The 22271-nt window shown below is 35.2% G+C and overlaps 1 protein-coding gene across 1 annotated transcript; it reads left to right on the forward strand.

The window, feature by feature from the left end:
* Nucleotides 1–4667: 4667 nt before the first annotated feature.
* LOC104244733 (uncharacterized) lies at nucleotides 4668–21494 on the forward strand. The gene is made up of 13 exons (XM_070174610.1): nucleotides 4668–5144; nucleotides 6176–6347; nucleotides 6447–6664; nucleotides 7400–7460; nucleotides 10659–10731; nucleotides 12010–12087; nucleotides 12706–12863; nucleotides 14236–14404; nucleotides 17432–17894; nucleotides 18013–18417; nucleotides 19704–19907; nucleotides 20560–20693; nucleotides 20997–21494. The coding sequence occupies exons 1-13, from the start codon at nucleotides 4773–4775 to the stop codon at nucleotides 21166–21168; spliced, it is 2679 nt and encodes an 892-aa protein (XP_070030711.1). The 5' UTR covers nucleotides 4668–4772; the 3' UTR covers nucleotides 21169–21494.
* Nucleotides 21495–22271: the final 777 nt, after the last annotated feature.

Consider the following 22271-nt stretch of genomic DNA (forward strand, 5'->3'; position numbering starts at 1 on the left):
TAGGATTTCCATGGTAGAAATTGGGGGGTTGGATAGAATTAGAGATTTTTGCAAATTGGGGATTTAGACCTCGATTTGGGGTCAGATTCCGAAACTAATTATATATTCGGGCTCGAGGGTGAATGGGTGAATGAGTTTTGGTCCGAACCTCGAGTTTTGACCAAGCAGGCTCGGGGTCGATTTTGACTTTTTGGAAAAAATATTGGGAAACCTAAATTTATGTATTGAAATTGATTCCTTTAATAATATTTGATGTTATTAAGTTAATTATGGCTAGATGCGAGTGGTTTGGAGGTGGAATCTAGTGGGAAAATAGTAAATGAACAGTGAGTGGCCTGTGGATCGAGGTATGTGTTGTGTCTAACTTTGAATCGAGCGATTAGGAATCCTTAACTTAATTGCTATGTGAAAATCCATGTGAGTGGCGTATAGGTGAGGTGACGAGTACCTATGCGCCGCCAATTTATCTATTTTGCCTGTTTTCTTCCGTTCTTATTATATTGTCTTCCCTGCCTTAACTGCTACATGTTTTACTGGTATTTCTATGCTTAATTGTTACTTGTCAGACATTGTTTTTCATTGTTGAAGGTATTAGCTACCCCGTAGTTTCATTGTCTCATATTATTGGCTTGAGTTGGTTTATCGGTGTTTTATGGTATATTTTGGATTGGTTTCGCCGAGTAATATTATTTGTGTGAAGTTTCATAATGTACAAGCTTTTCGTTTGCTTTGGAGGTTTAAATGTTGTGAAGGGTTTTAAGTTAATTTGTGAAATTTCTATACTTGTTAAGCAATTTATGCTGATATGGTGAGATCGGATTGCATGCCGCAACAGGAGTAATAAGGGTGATATATTGAGTAGGCATAACGGTAAATTGCTATTATATGGTGGGATCGGGTTGCGCGCCGCAACAGGAGGAATAAGGGTAAATTGCTATTATAAGGTGGGATCGAGTTGCATGCCGCAACAGGAGCAATAAAGGTGGATTGATATGGAGTAATAAGGGTGAATATTCATATTGACATTGATATATGGTGGGATTGGGATGCGCGCCGCATAAGTTTATGTGTCTATGTATCTTTCTTCTACTGTGTCAATTATTCGGTAGCCTTGCATATCACTTAAGGATTGGTTATAGTTGGATACTGTCAAGACACTTGAGTTATGTGTTCATTTCTTGCAAGTTACTGCTTTATATTATCCTGTCCTTTTTCTGCTTTTATTACACACTGTATGCAGGTTATATTGTAATTGCTCCGTCGTAGCCTCGTCACAACCTTGTCAAGGTTAGGCTCGACACTTACCGGTACATGGGGTCAGTTGTACTGATACTGCACTTTACACTTTCTGTGCAAATTTTGGAGCAGGTAGTGGCTGATCGAGAGGGCGGTTGCAGATATTTTCAACTAGGAGACCCAAGGTAGTCCTGCTGGCGTCCACAAGCCATGGTGTCCCCTTCTACATCTCTATATTACTATTTTCTTTATTTCCAAAACAATTGTAATTTCTTTCAGACTGATGTTTGTAGAAAATCATAGTGTATTCGTGAATTGTGACACCGGATCTGTAGGTAGAAGTATTATGTAAACGAAACCGATATCTACACATCTTACATTTAATTCGCTTCATTTTGCCTATTTGCTAATGATTACTAAAAATGAAAAGAAATGGCTAAATAACCTCTAACGTTGGCTTACCTGGCAAGTGTTATGTTAGGCGCCATCACGATCTCGACGGTAGAAAATTCGGGTCGTGACACCTAACTTCGCATCTGCGAAGCACCAACACCAGTTCACTTCTCTGACACTAAAATGAGCATAACTCCCTCATACAATATTCAAATTCGACGATTTTTTTTATGGCTCTGTAATTACGATACAGATCTAATAGTTCGATTAAAATTGGAATTGAAACTTATTTTCTTAATGTGATACCATTTATGATTGAAGAAACAACGTCGAAACATAAAAAACGAATGCAACATAATCCAAACCTATTCGAAACTCACCCGAGTCCCTCGGGACCCCGTCCGAACATACCAGTAAGTCCCATAATATAAGACTTACTTGAAGCCTCAAATCACGCATAACAACATCAAAACTATGGATCGCACCTCAAATCGAACTCAATGAACTTTTGAACTTTCAACTTCCAAAACTCGTGCCGAACCATATCAAATCAACTCAGAATGAACTCAAATTTTGCACACAAGTGCTAAATGACATAACGAAGCTATTCCAATTCCCGAAACCACAATCCAAACCTTATATCATCAAAGTCAACTCCCGGTCAAACTTATGAACATTCCAAGCCTTCAAATTGCCAACTTTCACCAATTAGTGTTGAAACCTTCTAGAAGCATCTAAACGCAAATTCAGGTATACACCAAGTCCAAAATTACCATTTGGAGCTAATATAACCATCAAAACTTCGATCCGAGATCAAATACATAAAAGTCAAACTTGGTCAACTCTTCCAACTTTAAGCTTCCTAGTTGAGAATCATTCTTCCAATTCAATCTCGAATCACCTAAAAACCAAAACCGATGATTCACACAAGTCATAATACATCATATGAAGACTTCAAATAGCGAAACATAATGCAAATACTCAAAATGACCAGCTAGGTTTTTACAATGTATTAGTAATGCTGGTATTAGTTATGCTTGTATTAGTTGTGCTGACATATTTCTTATCTATTATTTGATTTAATGTAAAGCATTGTACAATTTCTAAAAGAATTGTTTGTTTACAAAATACCCTCATAACTAGTACATCACTTTATCTTTTTAAAAGAAACATATGTTGAGGAATGTTTTTATATGAAAAAGGTTCAAAAAAATATTATTTGATTTATCTACCTATATTGTAGTATAAACTGAATATTTATTTATAAAAAAATATACTAAGTATTTATTTATTTACTAGGGATATAATTTTATTTTTCACTTTCTTGGATGATTTCAAACTTGCATTAATATAATAGCATATTTTAATCAAACATAAAATTTTAAAGGATAATTTTGTCTTTAACTAAGCTAATGCATGGATTAAAATACATTGCATTATTAAATATCATGGTTTCCTATGCATAAGTTATGCATATGATACACCCAAATAGGATGTATAGCTAATGCTTGCATAACTAATGCATAGGTTCAAAAGATGTACCAAACAAGGTATTATTAATACACAAAGCTAATGCATACATTATTTTATCTAATGCATCCTACCAAACGACCCCTTAGAGAGTGACTTTGCCTTTGACCTTCATTCAAAAAAACTCAAAATTTACCCATAGATGCAAATTTTCACTCTCCTCCGTCTTAAACAAATTTTACAAATATAGAATTTTTAATCCAATTTGAATTTACTATAAAAATTACTAGATATAGTGCATTATATTTCATCTAAATTTTTTCTAGAAACTTCTTAATTTGTATAATGATGAAAAACAAAGTCAAGTTAAGCTTAATTGATTTGGATGAGCTTTAGAAGAAAAAGAAGATACCGAAAGGTTTTTATGTGAACTTTTTCTATTACCCGCCATTGAGCTCTAGCACCATCCATAGAGTAGACAAAGTGTATTTGAATGCCTACACACACGAACAGAAAAATCATTTACACTTAGTATTTACATCAATCAAACAAATATATAACACATGTTTTCATATGAACTGTTATCTGTTAATCATAATCAATTAATGCACATTTTCTTCTTATTTTTATCACTAACATTAATAAATTTCTAATGTAACTTGGTATAGATACTGGTTGGGTAGTTTTCTTTCCACATTAATTATGTAAGTCCTTGCTCCCGTAAGAATTTGTGTTATATAAAATTAGTTAGCGAACATTTTGACTATAAAAACACGTGATAGTATATGACTTTTTTCAAAACTTGACAAGTGGCATTATCCTGTTTCCTAGAGAAAAATTGGTTTAATTAGATGATTGACCAATTGTTGTTCCACAATTTCGATCAAGCACTACACATTTTTCATCAGAATGGATTTTTTTACAAATAAGATTTGTATAAAAAGAAAATCATTTCATTTAAGATATCTTCTTGCCTAAAACTTTACACTTTGCACTTACGACTTGTTTGGATGGTTGTTATGCATCGTTTAATAATATTTCATATACTATTATAATGTATTGTATTATATTGTATCATATCGTTTCGATGTATAAAATATTTGGATAGATTGTATTGTTTGCCGTCATTTCATAATGTCATGCACTAATAATATGAAGAATAAATTTGCAATATTATAAAGAAAAATAAGGTACAATCATTATATAAAAATGTAGGGTAAGTGATAAAATAAGATTATTTAATAATAAGAAAGGGCAAGATGAGAAAAAAATAAGGTAACAACAATTTTAACGATACGATACAATACAATAAAATCTAAATAAAAATATTATATTTAAAATAACAATACTATAAAATAATAAGCATCCAAACAAGTTGTTAATCTTTTAGTTACACTTGATTATTGCTTCCATGACAAAAATTCTTTGAATCTTTAGAGCAACCATTATTCGTTTGTAAAAAGTCTTTGAGATGAACTTGACCCGAAATTGTTTTTTTTGTCGGGCTGTAACGTCATTTCCCTCCATGTTAAACCCAACCCTTTTCTCTCTTCACTCTTAGAAAACCGCTAAAACCATCCCAAACCCAAAGCCTTATCCCCTCATTCTCTCTCTCCTTCCCCAAATGCACTTCCACTTCTCCTTAGTATAATATTTTTCAAATTTCACCTCCAATGGCTGGCATTTCCATACACTACTTACCTTTCAATTCTAAATTCACTCTCCCAATTCCCCGTCCATCAATTTCTCGCTCAATTAAGGCGTCGGTATCGTCGCAACCGCGGAAAACCAGAAGAAGAAAACAGACACAGCAGCAGCAACATCAGTTGAAGACGGCGGAAGATGACGGTTCTATGGCATCCGGAACTGAAAAAGTGTTGCGGCTTGTTTTTATGGAGGAATTGATGGAACGCGCTCGAAATGCGGATTCTAAAGGTGTATCTCAAGTGATTTATGATATGATTGCTGCTGGTCTCTCCCCTGGACCTCGTTCTTTCCATGGATTCGTTGTTTCTCATGTCCTTAACCGCGACAATGATGGCGCTGTAACTCCCTTTCCTATAAGCTTTTCTTCTCTTTTCTGTTGTAATTGCTTGGCGATATGTTTTATTTAATTCGTACTCCATCCATCTCATTTTATGTGGCGTTATTTGATTGCGCACTGTGTTTAAGAAAGAAAAACCATAGACATATTGGGAATTTAAAGTTAAAGTATTTTTTTTTTTTTTTGAGAAGGTAACATTTGTGTGTGTTGATATATAACAGTACATAGGTTGTACTGAAACCATATTTACAATATGCAAAAGGATAGACTACTGAGCTACAATCCTAGCAGTATTCTAGGACTTCTAGGATCGATACAGTATCTTCTGGCCACTTTTGTTTACACCAAAAATAAAAAAGTAGGACACAATTCATTTTGATCTTCTCTATTGAATTGCTACTATCCTCAAAACATCTAGAGTTTCTCTCCCTCCATTTATCTCGGCTTCCAGCTCCGGTTCCAGCTTCATCCCAACTAGTGAGCACTTCAGTAATCTTAGAGGGCATTGTCCATGAAATACCTCTGAGGTTAATGAATATCTTCCATAGTTGATCTGTGATACTGCAGTGTAGAAATAGATGGCTAACTGCCTCAACTTTTTCCCCACATAAAAAACACCTAGAGCACAAATATAGAATGTTATTAGCTCCTTGATAGTTTCAAGACAGACAAGCTCGCACTGACATATGAGCATGTTTTACTTGGTTTCCCTTTTCTTCTGCTTTTTCCAATTAGTCGGTACGTCTTCACCCCATGTCTGATTTGTTATTTAAGCTTGATTGTCATCCTCGTCTCGGAATTAAGCCTCCCTTTTTATGGTATGTCCTCTAACCGTGAACTCTTCTGCAAGTAAATTAGGTGTCTGTTGCTTTTACGAGCTGCTTGTGTATTAACTGTTTTATGCCAACTGTATTTCATGAAAGCCATTATTGCTGAATCTGACCATACAAATTTTAAGAAAATGAATTTGGACACCCTATATGATTGGATAAACCGCAAGGATTGAACTCATCTGATATCATGCAATGACAGATGCATGCTCTTAGAAGGGAGTTGAGTGAAGGTCTTCGGCCTCTACATGAAACATTTTTGGCATTGGTTCGTTTGTTTGGTGCCAAGGGTCTTGCTACGAGAGGCTTAGAAATTCTTGCAGCAATGGAGAAACTGAAATATGACATTCGCCAAGCTTGGCTGGTTCTTGTTGGTATAGTGAAAACAAGCTGCTAGCTTGATTTGTTGCTTTAATTTGATTTATATTCTCATTCTTTTGTTGAGTTTTAATTTTGTCTTTTCCTTGGAGCAGAGGAGCTTGTACGGAGTAATCATCTAGAAGATGCCAACAAAGTGTTTCTCAAGGGTGCTGAGGGTGGACTCAGAGCAACTGATGAGATCTATGATCTCCTAATAGAACAAGATTGTAAAGTAGGAGATCACTCAAATGCCTTAACTATTGCCTATGAAATGGAGGCTGCTGGCAGAATGGCCACTACCTTCCATTTCAATTGTCTTTTGAGCGTACAGGTACTTCAGTATATCTATGATTTTTGTTGGATAAGAAGCTTAAATCTCAACATATTGAAAAAAGAAAATCCTACTAGAAATGTAATTTTCATTAATTGCAAAAAGGTTGAAGCATCTCTAAGATGTAACTTTTTTATTTCTTTTTTGTGATGATAAAATCCTATGGCAACACATTCTGTACTGTTGCGATCTTTATATAAAGTTAAGTTGCAAAGGATATTCTGAGGTTAGTCGAGTTTGAAGCTTAAAGAAGAGTATGGATTCTGGAGATTGACGGTCATATATAATTGCTTAGATTCTGTCATTACCAGAAAAATATATTATAGTGCGCACATATTCATGTCATATCAAAATGTAGTTTTGCTGGCATTCTCATGGCTGGTGGAACTTCAACTGAATGGGCTCTTTAAAAAGTTGCAGAGTGTGTAGTATATGTGGAAATCTCTAGGTTTATATATTTGAGTTAAGCAAGTTAATCGGGGGTGATTTGCATAAGTTATCTGACAATTTTTTAAGACCTATTTGCTCCTTCTTGTTTCAAGATTAGTGGAGCTTCTTTCTATTGTGTTGTTTCTATTTTGATGATATTTAAAATTTTCATCGTTTTTACAAACTAGTGAAAGAATTTTAAAACAAAAAGAGGCAAACCAGTCACATAGGAAATCTTTGATTAATTCGTTACAGCAACAGTGGACTTGTTAAATTATTAGGTTTCTCTAATTCTTTTCTTGCCAGGCTACCTGTGGGATACCTGAAATTGCTTTTGCGACATTTGAGAACATGGAATACGGTGAAGGTCTGTAGATTCTTTCCCTTGTCAAGCTTGTAGTTGACCCACTTTGATTCCTCCATTTGTGCTTGAGCTAAATCCTCTTAGTATATGCTTGGGTTGTGATATTGGGCAGAAAGTATGGCTTATTTGTCATATTTAGGATCAAGAAGTGCATAAATGTTCTTAGCATGCATCTGACATTTCGCAACCTTAACTCATGCAAAGATTTTCATTCTAGGTGACTAAAAGGAGGTCACTTTGACTTGGAGATTGAGTAATAGTACTTTTGTTCTTTCTCAACGGAGTATATAGCGATGGACCGGTGGATTGGCTAGTTTTGGGTTGTAAACAAGAATCATATACATTGACTAGGGAAGAGGTCCCTTTATGTATAGAAGATTGGGTGTCGTTCGTAGAAAATCATATGTTTTTGTAAGGTTTTCTACTTTTTGGTATACTTCTTGTATACGGGCCTTTTTTGTCCTTCATTAATAAATTTTTACTTTATCAAAAGAAAACATTGGCTAGGGAAGAGCCTTCTAGTTGTTAAAAGTGGATATTTGACTACTGAACTCCGTGACTTCTCTCTTGTTGGCTATACTATGGTTTCATTTGGTAGTGCAGTATAGTTCGGAAAAGTATTTTTTGACTTGTGCTTCCATAGAAGTACTTTTTAAAGTTTAAAATTAAGCACTTCATTCAATACTTGGTATGGTTATTTAATAAAGTACTTCCATTGTCTCATATACTACATATAATCAAATAAAAATTCCACTCTTTTTACTTGGCGGCGCACAACTGTCTTGCTGCCAATAATTTTAAGATTAAAAGTGACTTGAAAAGGTGCATTTTGACAAAAAACTCTACAAACTAGAAGTGCTATTTAAACAATTGCAAAGCACAATAAAAATGCATTTTATGCTAAAACACTTATTAACTTGAGAATAAATGTGATAAGTAATGTTGACATTTTATAGGTTAAATGAGATACAATATCAAGTTTTCTGCCATATGGATGAAGCATATTCTAAATGATGCCTGATGAAGTTAGAGTACCAAAGGCATTTATTAAGACTTTCACCACCACCAGCATGATAAATTTTTTAAGTAGTATTGTTCTAGTTCTTAAGATCTTGATTACTGAAGAATGGTAGGAAAGCTGAATTAAAAAAGAAAAAGGTCGGGAAAGCTGATATGAAAAATATAGTGCTTCACGTAAAAGAAGCTATTTTCATTCACTCATCTTAGATACTCGGTAGACAAAACATCTTTGCAGTTTAATTCCTTTGTTTATTGATGGATACCTGGTCAAAGTACTTCCGTTTAATTTCAAGAAACATCACATATTGAAGTAAGTTATCAAATTGTTGCAGTAGCTACTTGCTCTTACTTTTCCATCCCTGGTTATTGAATTTGATGTGATGTGATGAATGGCAATGTTGCATCCCGACATTGAAACAAAATGATATCAATCAATCAACTATACCCCTCGATCCCAATTTAATTAGAGTCAACTATATAAATTCTATATATCTATTTCGCTCTATTGAGGTTCATTTCTCTCAATGCTAAATAAGACAAATTAGGGGTTCTCTAAATTTCAAACGATCACACTTATAACTACATGGATAACTAGTTTAAGATTGTACATCTTTCAATATTGTTTTCTTATGTGTGATTTTAGGTCTACCTTGTTCCTTTTTAACATCTTATGGACCAACATTGTTAGTCCTTTTCAGACTACTTTCTCTCATTTTATTTTCTATATCAGCTACTCGTTCGCTCTGTCGGATTTGATCTCAATCTTTTATGATTGCACATCTTTTTAACATCTGTAATTCTGTGACATTCATCTTATGTATATGGTGGACCTTCGAGGTGCAAGATTCCCTCTCATATAGCATTTAGCGGTCTCAAAGGGTCAACATACACTCCCATATAACATTTGCAGGCCTAACCGTCGTTCTATAGAACCTGTTTAGGCATTTTTATATCACATAACTTCATTAGCGTCCCTCAAATTCGTCCATCTTATATTAATTTTATGTGTTACATCTTCATTTATCATTCCATTTTCCTATAAGTCTGATCTTGAATATCTGAACTGTCTTCATGTTGGCACCACAATCCCGTCTACTCTTACTTTACTTTCATACTTTCTATGGGGTTGAATACATTGCCTATATTTGGTCTTACTTTTGCTTATCCTAAAACCATTATGTACCTCTCCATAGTTTCACTTTTTGGACGACTCCGTCACTAATTTCATCAATAACATAATATTATTTGCAAGTAGCATGCCCCGTGAAAGCTCGTCATGTTTATTATTGGTTAGCTCATCTTTAAATAGGTATCCTCTGCATGTCTTCCTCTATAGTGTTGTGATTATGCATGCTAGCTTTGAGCCGAGGGTCTATTGGAAACAACCTCTCTACCTGCACAAGGTAGGGGTAAGGCTGCGCTACTCACTACCCTCCCCAGACCACACTTGATTATACTGGGTATGTGTTGTTGTTATCTTTAAATAGGTATCCAAGGCTGATGCTCAGTGTAACGGTTTTTTTTACGAAAAAAATCCTGTATATCTCCAACTGTTTTCACTCTTGTGATCACTCCTCAGAGATATATGGAAACAAAATGATTAGTTTGGGTGTAATCCATATCTTTTCAGCAGATTGCCCTATTCTCGATCACATGAAATATATCTCTTAACTCCCATTAGAACATGAAACCCACCCAAACCTTTAATTTCCTGATCAAACTAAGCAATCAAAGTGGAAAAAGGGAGCAAAACAACATGTGATTTAGTTAGCGGAACTCTAATTCGTATGCGGTGGTGGATTGATTCATGTTACAAAATTACTTCTTTTGTTTTTAAGCTTATTTTGATCCTTCTTTTTTTGGAGCCGAATTGTTACAATTCTCACATGACGTATACCTTACTCTAAATTATTTTCTAAATTCTTAATATGCTCCGTTTATTTGTCATGCATCTGCTTTTGAAGCACTTAAATCCGGATACTGTTTTTAAAATTTCAAATGCTTTTCTTGTTCATTAAAAACTAGAAGTCAACGTTGCTATTGCATCAGTTTTGTTATGCTGGAAAAATTTCTTTGTTGGTTTTGTTGTCTTCTTGGTAGTATTATTACTCACGGAGTGCTAACTGATAACAACCAATATTTTATTAAACGAATAAGCTGATCATTAACTTTGTTTGGCAGATCATATGAAACCTGATACCGAGACATATAATTGGGTTATCCAAGCATATACAAGGGCTGAGTCCTATGATAGGTGAGTTCTGAATCATATGCAATTTTATCTTCCCAAACATGCTATCAAAGTTAGCTGAAACCTGAAGTGATTCGAGCTGTCGAATTAAGTATATACAGACCTCCTGATGATCTGGGTTTATGTTTCTATAGCTAAAGAGCTTGATTGATTTTTCAACTTCTGTCCACACTTGCTCATAAACATGTCGTTAACAGACATATAGCAGTTACCATTTGTTTGAGTGCCTTGGAATCTGCCAATAACTGTCAGCTAAATTAACTATAATCTTGGAGTTATGGTTAGGGGTGTTAAATGAATCTGCCAATAACTGTCAGCTAAACTGACTATAATCTTGGAGTTATAATTAGGAGTCTCAAATGAATGGGTGGGATCAAGATTGGACAGGTTAAACAGAAGGAAATGGCATACTTTAACCCATTCGAAGTTTGTTCATAGCAGTGTAAGTTGGGTCAAATCAATGTTGTGTAGTGGGTAATAACCCAACTTGTCCAACTCAAGGCCACTTTCAAACAATTTCTTGTTGCAGCTGGGACGAAATTTTCCTCTGTCCACTTATTTCGTTTTTTATTTTAGTTTTTTAGTTAGAGTAACTTATCCAGTCCTATTGGCTAAACCTTTAGAATAGCGGGTTGAGAATCAATTTTTTGGTTATATTCTTTTTCCAATGTTAGCCCAAAATTTTAATGGCTCAATTCGCGCTCAACCCATTATGATCTGTCCTTTATTTATCAATCACCAACCTGTCAAACTTCAGATGGGTTACATAAATTGTGGCTAATGACACTCTTAGTCGTAGTTTGGAACTCTATTGCTCCCTTTGTTTTATTTTATGTGTCTTAATTTGATTGGACATGCAATTTAAGAATGCAAAGAAGACTTTTGAATCTTGTGTTCTTAAACTAAATGTGGATAACATACCAAAAATACCCTTTGAATCTTGTGGTCTAAAACATTGCCATGTCATTCTTATAAGGGAGTGTCATTAAGGATATTATTGGAATGTTGGAATAAAGAACTTACTAAATATAGAAATGTGGCATTCTTTTGAAACAAACTATGAAGGAAAGTTAAGACACAATAATTGAAATGGAGGATAGCATGTCTCTTAAATTTGTGACTTTATCTGTGCATTGACTTCAGGAGTCCACTGTTGATTGAAGTGTTGTGCATCTTTCTGATAAGTCTTTCATGTGAATTATGGTTGAGAAATGTAAAAAATTATTATCTTTTTTGTACTAATCATACAATCTTTACCGAAGCTTTTTGTCTGACTGTTAGAGTGCAGGATGTTGCTGAGCTACTGGGGATGATGGTTGAGGACCATAAACGTGTGCAACCTAACGTGAGAACCTATGCGTACGGAACTTTCTTTTTATTCTATCTTCAATGAGTTTTCTATAGCATGGACATTTCTCTGTTTTTAGAAAGTAAAATTCAGATTATTCACCCCGAAATGTCTCAATTTCCCTACTGCGGCAAGGCTATGGTATGAGCCAATACGACTGGGTCACATTTCTTGAATCCTTTTTTCTCCAGCTTGTCCCTCTTTCATGACAAGCCCAAAGTTTGATCCTGGGGAATCAGTTTATTGATAACTTGATGCAGCTTTTCTATATAAGAAAATATATTTTCTTCTTGGAAACTCTCTTTAATTGGGTGGAGATTTATACTCTGAGCCTTCTTGTCAACAAAGTTTTATTCCTAAGGATTGAGTCTGGAGAAATTGAAAATAAATAGCATGAGCCTTTTAAGTAAGGAGTAGTACTTTGTTCTTTCTGTGTACTCTGTTTAGTTGTTTCTAGAGTTCACAGCCAACCTTTTTTGTTAGCCAACTGCAGGGGTGGAAGCAAGGACGAGGCATTGTATTAATTAGTACATTGTTATGCACCCACACACAGTCTTGTGTAAAAGTTGTGCTTTTTTTTCCTCTCCAAAAAATGATTCATGTGATGACTCTTCATGTGCCTTTTTCAGTTTGTTGGTTGAATGCTTTACCAAGTATTGTGTGGTACGTGAAGCTATCAGACATTTCCGTGGTCTAAAGAACTTTGAAGGTGGAACACAAGTGCTTTATAATGATGGGAAGTACGGGGACCCACTTTCATTGTATCTTCGTGCTCTATGTAGGGAAGGTATGCATATATAAATACCAAGGACATTTCGAACTTGCTATTTTTAGGATACAATGGCTCTTGCCTGCCCCAAAAAGAGAACAGTTCTCTCTGGTACTTCTTTGATTGATTAGTTATTAGCTCATGTCACCTATCACATGCCTTTGTTTCGAAGGATGGGGGTTATGACCTATAATGCAACTAAAATATATTGATCCTTCTATATTGGAAACTGAAATGACTAGCTAATGTATAATATTGTGGGACAAAACCACTAGAATCAAAAGAACAGTGATAGAGATAAATAGAAGAGATCCATTTTTACTCATTAGACAGTAAATATAACGAAAATCAGCTAGAATTAAGTTTCCCAAAGGAAAGAAAAACATGTTACGAATATGCATTTCTGATTTTCTTTTGGGTGGGGGTTTGGGGGGGGGGGGGGGTCGAGGGGCGGTTTCGTTCAAAAGCAGCTCCGGTATTCACCACTGTTGTTTCACAATCGAAACAGAACTGGAAAATTGATACAGAAACGAGAAAACAAGAAAGAAAGATATATGTTTACCGATAATAGCTTTGTGATGTATATTGATTTCTTGTATGTAAGTTTAGTCCTTTCTTTTATGAGATGATTTGAGTTTATGCGAATTCTGAAAGTGAAGTTAAGCCTTATGTGAATTCTGAAAGTGAAGTTAATATCTTATATTGAGGAAAAAGGTGTTATATATATATATATATACATACACACACACACACACACACACACAAAACAACAACAACATACCCAGTATAATCCCACATGTGGGGTCTGGGGAGGGTAATGTGTACGCAGACCTTACTCCTACCTGAGGAGGTAGAGATGCTGTTTCCGGTAGACCCTCGGCTCAATAAAGTGTGGAGAGGAAGAGAAGGGAGAAGAAGAAGAAGAAATAGGGGGAAGAAAGAAACAAGAAGGAAACATATATGTTTGTATATATATTGTTCTAGAGTGGTGCTGGTTTTAATGGTGCTTTAGTGGTGGTCGGTGAACAAGAAAGATGATGAAGAATGGAGGGACACATTTGGGGTGAAATATAGGCAGATAAGGGTTAACAAAGAGTTTCACTATACTTTGAGTTGGAAAAGGCGTTGGAATAACCTCTACCACTCTCAATTGTGAAGATAACACACGCATGGTGCTAGGTCAGACCCGGGTGTGCCCAAGAGACACCTCCGCCAAGTAGAGGTGTCTAAATGGTCTCTTGGAATTTTAAGGTGTCTACCTGGCAGTTGGTACCATGTTTTAGGGGCTATCTATGAGTTTCGCCCGCCCTCATTTAATTGTCGAATAAGATATTATGCGTCTTTGAGGAGTCTTTTTAAGAGTATTTAAAAAAGTTATGTTTTACTCCAGGGAGGATTGTTGAGTTGTTAGAAGCACTTGAAGCTATGGCTAAAGATAACCAGCCAATCCCACCAAGAGCAATGATCCTGAGCAGAAAATATCGTACATTAGTAAGCTCATGGATTGAACCTTTGCAGGAAGAAGCTGAACTTGGATATGAGATTGATTACATAGCCAGGTAAGCATTTTTATTCATGTGGTAGATCATATATTGTTGCATACTTAATGATTTTGACACTATTTGCTCGCTTTCCTAATTGGTATTTGGGTAAAAATGTTATGATGGAGGTATCAACTAATTATACGCCTAATTCTCTTATCTCTATCTTTGCTTGCTCAACTGGGCAGTTATTAACTTGGCAATCAGGAAAAAAAGTAGTTGTAGCACCCTGGTGTCTATGTATGTGCTCTGTTGACACCTAACACTTTAAATTCATTATTAGGCTTTTCCCACCTTTATGACTCTTAGCCTGCATTCAGCTTGCTCTGCATGTTTGGTTATTTTATCTACTGATTGAGCTAATATTGATGATGCAATATCGAAGTGCGATGCCGAGATAATTAAGCCACTCTGTTGTATGATGATTTATGCTGAAGCGAGAGTATTATCCCTTTGGAATTTGCTGGTACTAAAGATGCGCATGATGCCAATATTAACATGCGGATAAATTTGTAATAATTGAGAGAACTAAGCTCTTTTATCCATTTTAGTGCAAACTAGTCACTGGGCACGCCCGTTGCGCGTGTACCCATATTTATGTGTATAAACTTATAAAAACCTAAGTTGCTCGGTCTCAGGTGTGGGTATCCGATACGGGGAAGGATCCGAGTATCGGATTCGGCAAAATCTAAATTTTAAGATTCGGGGTGCGGATCCGTATATGGATACGGGTGCGGGAATTGGGCTAATAAAAAATAGAGCTATAAAAATATTGTAAATTTTGAGAAATATTCTGTGAAAAACTTACATGAATATTGTACAATTCAATCTTTCATTCTCCAAGATGGACATTATTATTTCATTGTTCTAAATCTGTTTTATTTTTTATTTTGAGAAATCAAAATCTCAATTTTTCTCCCAAATTTGTCGATGGACTCCGGTCAAAGTGTCCGAAGTCAGTTGAACGTATCTTGTCCCCGTATCCGTATCCATCCCGTATCCGGACAGGGACGACACCCAAATCGAAGAGTCCGCGCAACTTAGTTAAAAATTAAATAAATACTATTAAAATATTTTTGGAGTTATAAAAGAAAAATTAAAGGAAAAAATTATAGTTCTAGAAACAATATAGTTGATCCATGATCCAACATGTGTTATACATTATTTATTCTTAGTACATGGATCATCGAGTTGACGAATTTCTTTCATCTCTCATGCTATATTAATCTCCATGTATATATTGGCTTGAAAAAGTTGACAAGATTGAAGGTGTTTGTTCTTTATACATATTTGGCAAACAAAAAGATAAAAGAAAAAAATACACATACACATATAAATATAATGTATGTGTCACTTAAAAATAAATTTTTTGCCAGAGTTAAGCGAAGGAAAAAAACTTTGCAAGTTATGAATTAAATAGGGAAAATTACCGCGGAGAGAAAATCATATATTAATATATATTGGACTTATATATTTAATTAGATGTAACAAATTTACTTTCATAAGATGACATGAAAAATGATGACTGAATTGTAAAGTTCAAAGAATGGTATGTGTTTTACCTAAACTTTAAACTAATATGACAATCCAACTATACATAGATTTAACATGAGAATTAAGATGATCAATTACCTTTCTTTTCGTTGAACAAAACTATCCCAGCTTGTTGATGGAGGAAAAAGTTCGCTGACAATGGAGTATTGAGTATTGACTATCGTTTGGCAATTGATATATATCAGGAGGAATGGGTAGAAATTGACATCCCTATGAAGAAAATAGGAATCAGAAGGCAAAAAAATAAATAAATTCTGCTTTAAAAGAGTAAGCACTTCATTTTTCATATAAAAAAGATGAAAGAAGCATGCATGTGGCTCTGTGTAACTGCATAATGATGAGATTAATTGTAATAGTAGTCTTTTCACTTGCTCCTAATTTCAGATTATTTGAACTTAGACTTGTAATTTATCAAAGTGCCTTTACATGTATTTGTTAAATATTTACTTCTTTGTACAAAAATATTATACGAACAATATTTTATTAAAGGGTAAAAATGTACTTCAGCTTTTAATGGGTATTTTAGTAATTTAAGTTTGATGTTTGGTGTTCCCACTTATATTTTTTCACCCACAGACAATGCTATGAGAAACTTTTCATTAGGTAATTTCTTAGCAACAATGCTGCCAATAAAGCTCCTAGAGAGAGCCAAAAAAGAAGTGGTAGAAATTTACCTTGAGCATTTTCGCGAGCAAGTTTAATGTCAAGAAGGAATTACACAAGTTTTGTGAGAAGTGAAGGTTAGTAGAAGAGATTTTATGATATGAAGTTTGCTGCGCCCGAAAAATCCAAGAACTAACCGTTCACTATATATGCATGAAAACGCAACGGTTGGGACAATATTTTCTTTTACTAATCTGAAGCATTTGAAGATACACAACGCTTCAAGAACAATTTCCTCCTCCTTTCTATTTAAATACTATTAATTAATATATTATTAGAATAATTAATTTACATAAGTAGGGACTTTTAAAAGGGTAAAAAAGTAATTTAACTTTTAACTTTACGGGTTGATGCTTTTAATATAATATAATATAGAATAGATATAGATATAGATATAGATTAGACTCGTATAATATCCGGGTTGGTGGAATAGTCAAGGGAAGATTAATGGCCTCAAGTCTCATTCATAACTTTTTTCCTCCAGGTGCTCATAACTCTATGACATCTATTCTTTTCTGTTTTTAGTTGATAAACTTCTTCTCACAGTTCCTTATATTAAAAAAGAATGCTTCTTTTCACAGTTCCTTATATAAAAAGAAGCTTCTTTTCACAGTTTTGAGCTGTCTGCCAGAAAGTCGTCATGGTTATTGCACTGATAATAGACTGCCTTGCCCTAATTTCGTGTTTGATGATGGGCAGTTTTTTCTAATTGTTTCTTGTTTGTTTATTCATTAGTGTTTTCCTAGGTTTATTGCGGTGATGTTCTGCTTCAATTTCCAGCTTATAATTTCCACTATAAGTTGTGATTTAGTTGGCCATAGCATTCAGGTATGTTGCTGAAGGTGGACTTACAGGTGACCGCAAACGATGGGTCCCAAGAAGGGGAAAAACTCCTTTAGATCCTGATGCCGAAGGATTTATATATTCCAATCCTAGGGAAACCTCTTTTAAACAAAGATGTCTCGAAGAGTGGAGGTTGCACCACAGGAAGCTTTTGAAAACCTTACACAATGAAGGACCTTCAATTCTGGGAAAGATTTCCGAGTCTGACTACATACGTCTTGTGGAGAGACTGAGGAAAATCATCAAAGGACCTGAACAGAATGCCTTGAAACCAAAAGCTGCTAGTAAAATGATTGTATCTGAATTAAAGGAAGAACTAGAAGCACAAGGTCTGCCAACAGATGGAACCAGAAATGTGCTCTACCAACGAGTGCAGAAAGCGAGGAGAATAAATCGTTCTAGAGGCAGGCCACTTTGGGTTCCTCCAGTTGAGGAGGAAGAAGAAGAGGTAAATGTTATTCTAACGTGTGAGCTGTAACTAGTTGCATAAAGATACCTTGCAAATTCTTGTCGTTCCTCACATCAGATATCTCTAAAAGCTATATCATATTGTATTAATTTTCCAGGTTGATGAAGAGCTGGATGAGTTGATCTCACGTATAAAGTTGCACGAAGGAAATACAGAATTCTGGAAACGTCGCTTTCTTGGGGAGGGCTTAAATGAAAATCATGTCCAGCAGTCCGAAATAATAGACTTAGAACCTACTGATGTGGTAGATGATACTGATGATGCTGTCGATGATATTTCAAAAGAGGCTGAAGATGACGAGGCAGAAGACGATGAGGCACAAGATGAGGAGGAAGAAGTGGAGCAAGCTGAAAGCCAACCGGAAGTAGGTGACAGGAAGGACAAGGAAGTTGAAGCTGCAAAACCTCTTCAAATGATTGGTGTTCAATTGCTAAAAGATTCTGATCAAACAGCTAGCTCTTCAAGAAAATCCAGGAGAAGGCTTTCTCGAGTAGCTGCAGTGGTATGAATTTTATTGTGTTTATCAAATGATTTCTTATAGCATGTCCATAGAAAGAAAGGTCTTAAGGCACAAGTAAATCATTTGGTTGTGATCTGCTCTCTCCATCCCATATGGACTCAAAACTGAATATCAACCATCCTTCCTGTATCTTGCCATAATACTTTAGTAAAACATTTGGAATGAAATGGGCCTGAAGAGTGGGACTGGATTCATAGGATTTATCTAGCCGACCCAAACTAGCTTGGAATTGAGATATTGTTGGTTGATTGATTTAGTTGACATATGCTCTCTCAATCCCAGTGGACTCTTTTTCCTATTTTCATATGATGCTTCTGGTTCTTCCCTTAAATTTCAATTCAGGACAAGGAAAGTTTAAAATGTCACTGAATTTCTGATGAGACTCATGTCACTCTGAATTTGCAATCTTTTCCTTTTTTCCCTAATAGCTAAAAGGTGAGTTTGGTGCCTTCTTGTTTCTCATATATATTGTAGCTATATGCTTCATCAATAATTTGTTTTATAGCTATCACTCAAAAATAGAAAAAAAAAAATTGATGAGGAGGGAATATCATCTTGTTACTACTTCCATAGCTGTTAAGGGATTGACAAATATATCATGTTTTCCTCTTTGCTCTCCAAGTTTTAACTTTGCCTTTACTTTATGTATTTCTGCATCTTTTACCTTCATAGTTCGTACTTCAATCACATCTCCAGTTCACCATTTTACGAAACTTATACTTAATGTTTTATCTAGAACACACAGATGGAGTGCTTTAGGGGAGTATAACTTGTTTGAATCTGTTAACAGGAAGAAGTCATTGCATGTGAAGTATTAAGAAGCTTGGTTGCTTACACGATTATTTTTATGCTTCACATTTCTTATTCTATAATATTATGTACTAAATCATTAGGTTTATGAAGTGTTTTCCAGTAGTTGTAAACTTTAACATTTGTAACTGAATCGAGGAAACGACCAATCAGATCAGTATGAATTAGAACACTTAAACCTGTTGACAATTTTGTCCACTTACTTATCTTCTACCCTTTCTGTTGCATTAGTACATCTATATTAGTTTCACCGGCAAGTGTTTAGCATACATGCATAAGTGAAAATAGTCATCCAGGTCACAACCCTAGTTCTTCCTACAAATGGAGTAGGCTTTTCAAAGTAGAATTGATCCTTAAATTTACAAATTTCCACATACTTCTGGAAACTGCTTAGATTTATAAAATTGCGGTCCAAGAGCACGGATTATTGATTGATATGTCATTTCATATTTGCACAGGATGATGACGATGATGACTGGTTTCCACTGGACATTCAAGAAGCATTTGTGGAGATGAGGAAACGGAACATATTTGACGTATCAGATATGTATACAATCACTGATGCTTGGGGTTGGACATGGGAAAAAGAAATAAAAAATAAAGCTCCTCAAAGATGGTCACAGGAGTGGGAAGTTGAATTGGGGATCAAAGTGATGACAAAAGTATGTCGTGACATCCTTTTTTATCTCCTCACCATTTTCAACACCATTATCTGAATGTTACATGCAGTCTTCCCTCAATCTACAAGTTATCGGTTGCTCAATAGTATGCTTGTAGGTTGAATTTCTATGTAAGAATATGCCGTTACAGATTTTGGAGGGTCGGTGAAACTATGTATATATATATTTCTTTTTTTGTAACCGCGGTGTCCCGCCTAGCTTCCGGACACCTTGACTACTTCCACGGGATACCTGCTAGCTTTGCCTCTGCCGAGATTTGAACCTGAGACCTCATGGTTCTCACCCCACTTCATTGACTGCTAGGCCACAACCTTTGTTGCCTGTGAAACTATGTATATTGTTAGACGAGTATAGCTTAACTATGTATATGATTTTCTAGATTTCTTACTTTAACATATTAAGTCTATCTGGATTCTGGAATGAAGATTCTCAATAAATCAATAAATTTCTAATGAATGAAGCTTAGGGTTTTGATTAGTTTGTTTTCTAATGTTAGTGTTCCATTTTGATAGTGAATTATGGCATTCTAGCAGAACTGGCGCTAAGCGTTTTCTATCCTAGTAGCTAATGAATTTGGCTTCATGTATGGATGCATCTGTTTTCTACTTGTGAACTAAAAGTATTTCTATCTCAGGTAATAGAATTGGGCGGGACACCAACAATTGGGGATTGCGCTGTGATATTGCGGGCTGCAGTACGAGCTCCTATGCCTTCTGCTTTCTTGAATATTTTGCAGACAACACATAGTCTTGGTTATGTATTTGGAAGGTAAGTTTGGTTCTACACAATATAAATCCTTGTTTATGAAAGATCTTTTTCTTGCTACTTGCCACCAAACAAATAAACGATATAGCATCAGCAAAAAGAAGGTTTACACAACATTGGCTAAACAAGTAGAGTTGTCTTTAGATATTCAAGCTTAGATTGTGTTTACTCTATATTGGTTCACTTCCAGTAACTCTTTCTGTTTTGCTGTGTTTTTCCAATATTTATCTTGTAGCTATCATGGTCTTATCTAGAAGTTTAGCATATAGATTAAATTGATTGTTGATATTTACCCATTCATTGCAGCCCTTTGTATGATGAAATTATCACATTATGCCTTGATCTTGGGGAGCTTGATGCTGCAATTGCCATAGTGGCAGATTTAGAGACTAGCGGAATCAAGGTCCCGGATGAAACTCTTGATAGAGTAATTTCTGCCAGGCAGAGTAGTGATACTCCTGTTAACGGTTCGCAATAGAATCTGCATAGTTCAATTTTACTTGTAGGTTAATAGGATTTAGAATAGCATAACATAAATGTTGTAGCATATAGAATCCAAAACAAACAAGCGAAGAATAGAGGTTGTAAGCAGAAAAAGATCCTTTTTGTATACTTGAGTGTTGCTTCCAACCCCTGTCTTTGGTGTTTTGACAACCAGCAGGTTTACCTGGAGGTGTAAAAAGTTGGAAGTTCACATCTTGGTACTTGAGTTGAAGTTGTTAATATGTACACAATTTTTCGAACGTTTTTAGCATAATTGAAAATTTCGGGTGGCTATCCAGTAGTTGGAGAGAAATTGATTTACTGGCTCATTGTAAATACTGTGTTTTATTCTTTAGTCCCATAAGATGCATGTTTTAGAAAAATGAGGTTATACAGCTTGTTTCAAAAGATGGACAAAATTTCTTTCCCCGAGACTAGCGCACGGAAGAGGGAAAGTAAAGCGTCATGCATGAAGTTGAAAGATGGATTTTTGTAAGAAATGGGGCACGAACGGTAGACATTTTCTAAATTGAGATTTCTTTCTATTTGTAAAGTAGAACTTTAGTATAAACTGAAATGAAAGGAAATTACCTTAATAAAAAGGAAAGGCTAGGTTGAGATGACTCTCTTATTGTCAACAAGTCGTTTGTGTATCTCTATATTCTCCTTTCTCAGCCTCCATTTCTTCCTGTTAATTGAAATTTTATAATATCAAAGTGAGAATTATTGAGCCTATTTATGTTAACACCTTAACGAATTCTCAAGACTAGTAGGATTTTTGAATTGCTTGGGGGAAAAAAAAAATCGTTTTTTGTTCTTTTTGGATGAATTAGTGTACTTCAATCTCCAAGAGGGTGCTTTTCCAGAGAAGTATTGATTTAGTTTTTTTTTTTTTGCTAAGGAAAGGAATAGTTTATATTAAGAAACTAAGAAGTCTAATTATTATTATTACATAACATAGGGGTAGATCGCATAGCGATTGTCCCCAATTTGTCCTTATTGAAAGCATGTAAAACAACGACCAGTGGAGTTTCCCAGTAGGTTATGTTGTCTTCCTCCGTCGTGTTGATTGCATGGTACGTCCATACTTTGCTAGAG

The sequence above is a fragment of the Nicotiana sylvestris genome, chromosome 5, assembly GCF_000393655.2.
Source record: "Nicotiana sylvestris chromosome 5, ASM39365v2, whole genome shotgun sequence".
NCBI lineage: Eukaryota > Viridiplantae > Streptophyta > Magnoliopsida > Solanales > Solanaceae > Nicotiana > Nicotiana sylvestris.

Excerpts from the sequence above, each read along its gene's own strand:
- LOC104244733 (XM_070174610.1), top strand. The coding sequence starts at position 4,773 with ATGGCTGGCATTTCCATACACTACTTACCTTTCAATTCTAAATTCACT. Across the intron at positions 10,732-12,009 it reads AGGGCTGAGTCCTATGATAG|AGTGCAGGATGTTGCTGAGC; the intron begins GTGAGTTCTGAA and ends TCTGACTGTTAG. Across the intron at positions 14,405-17,431 it reads GAGATTGATTACATAGCCAG|GTATGTTGCTGAAGGTGGAC; the intron begins GTAAGCATTTTT and ends CATAGCATTCAG.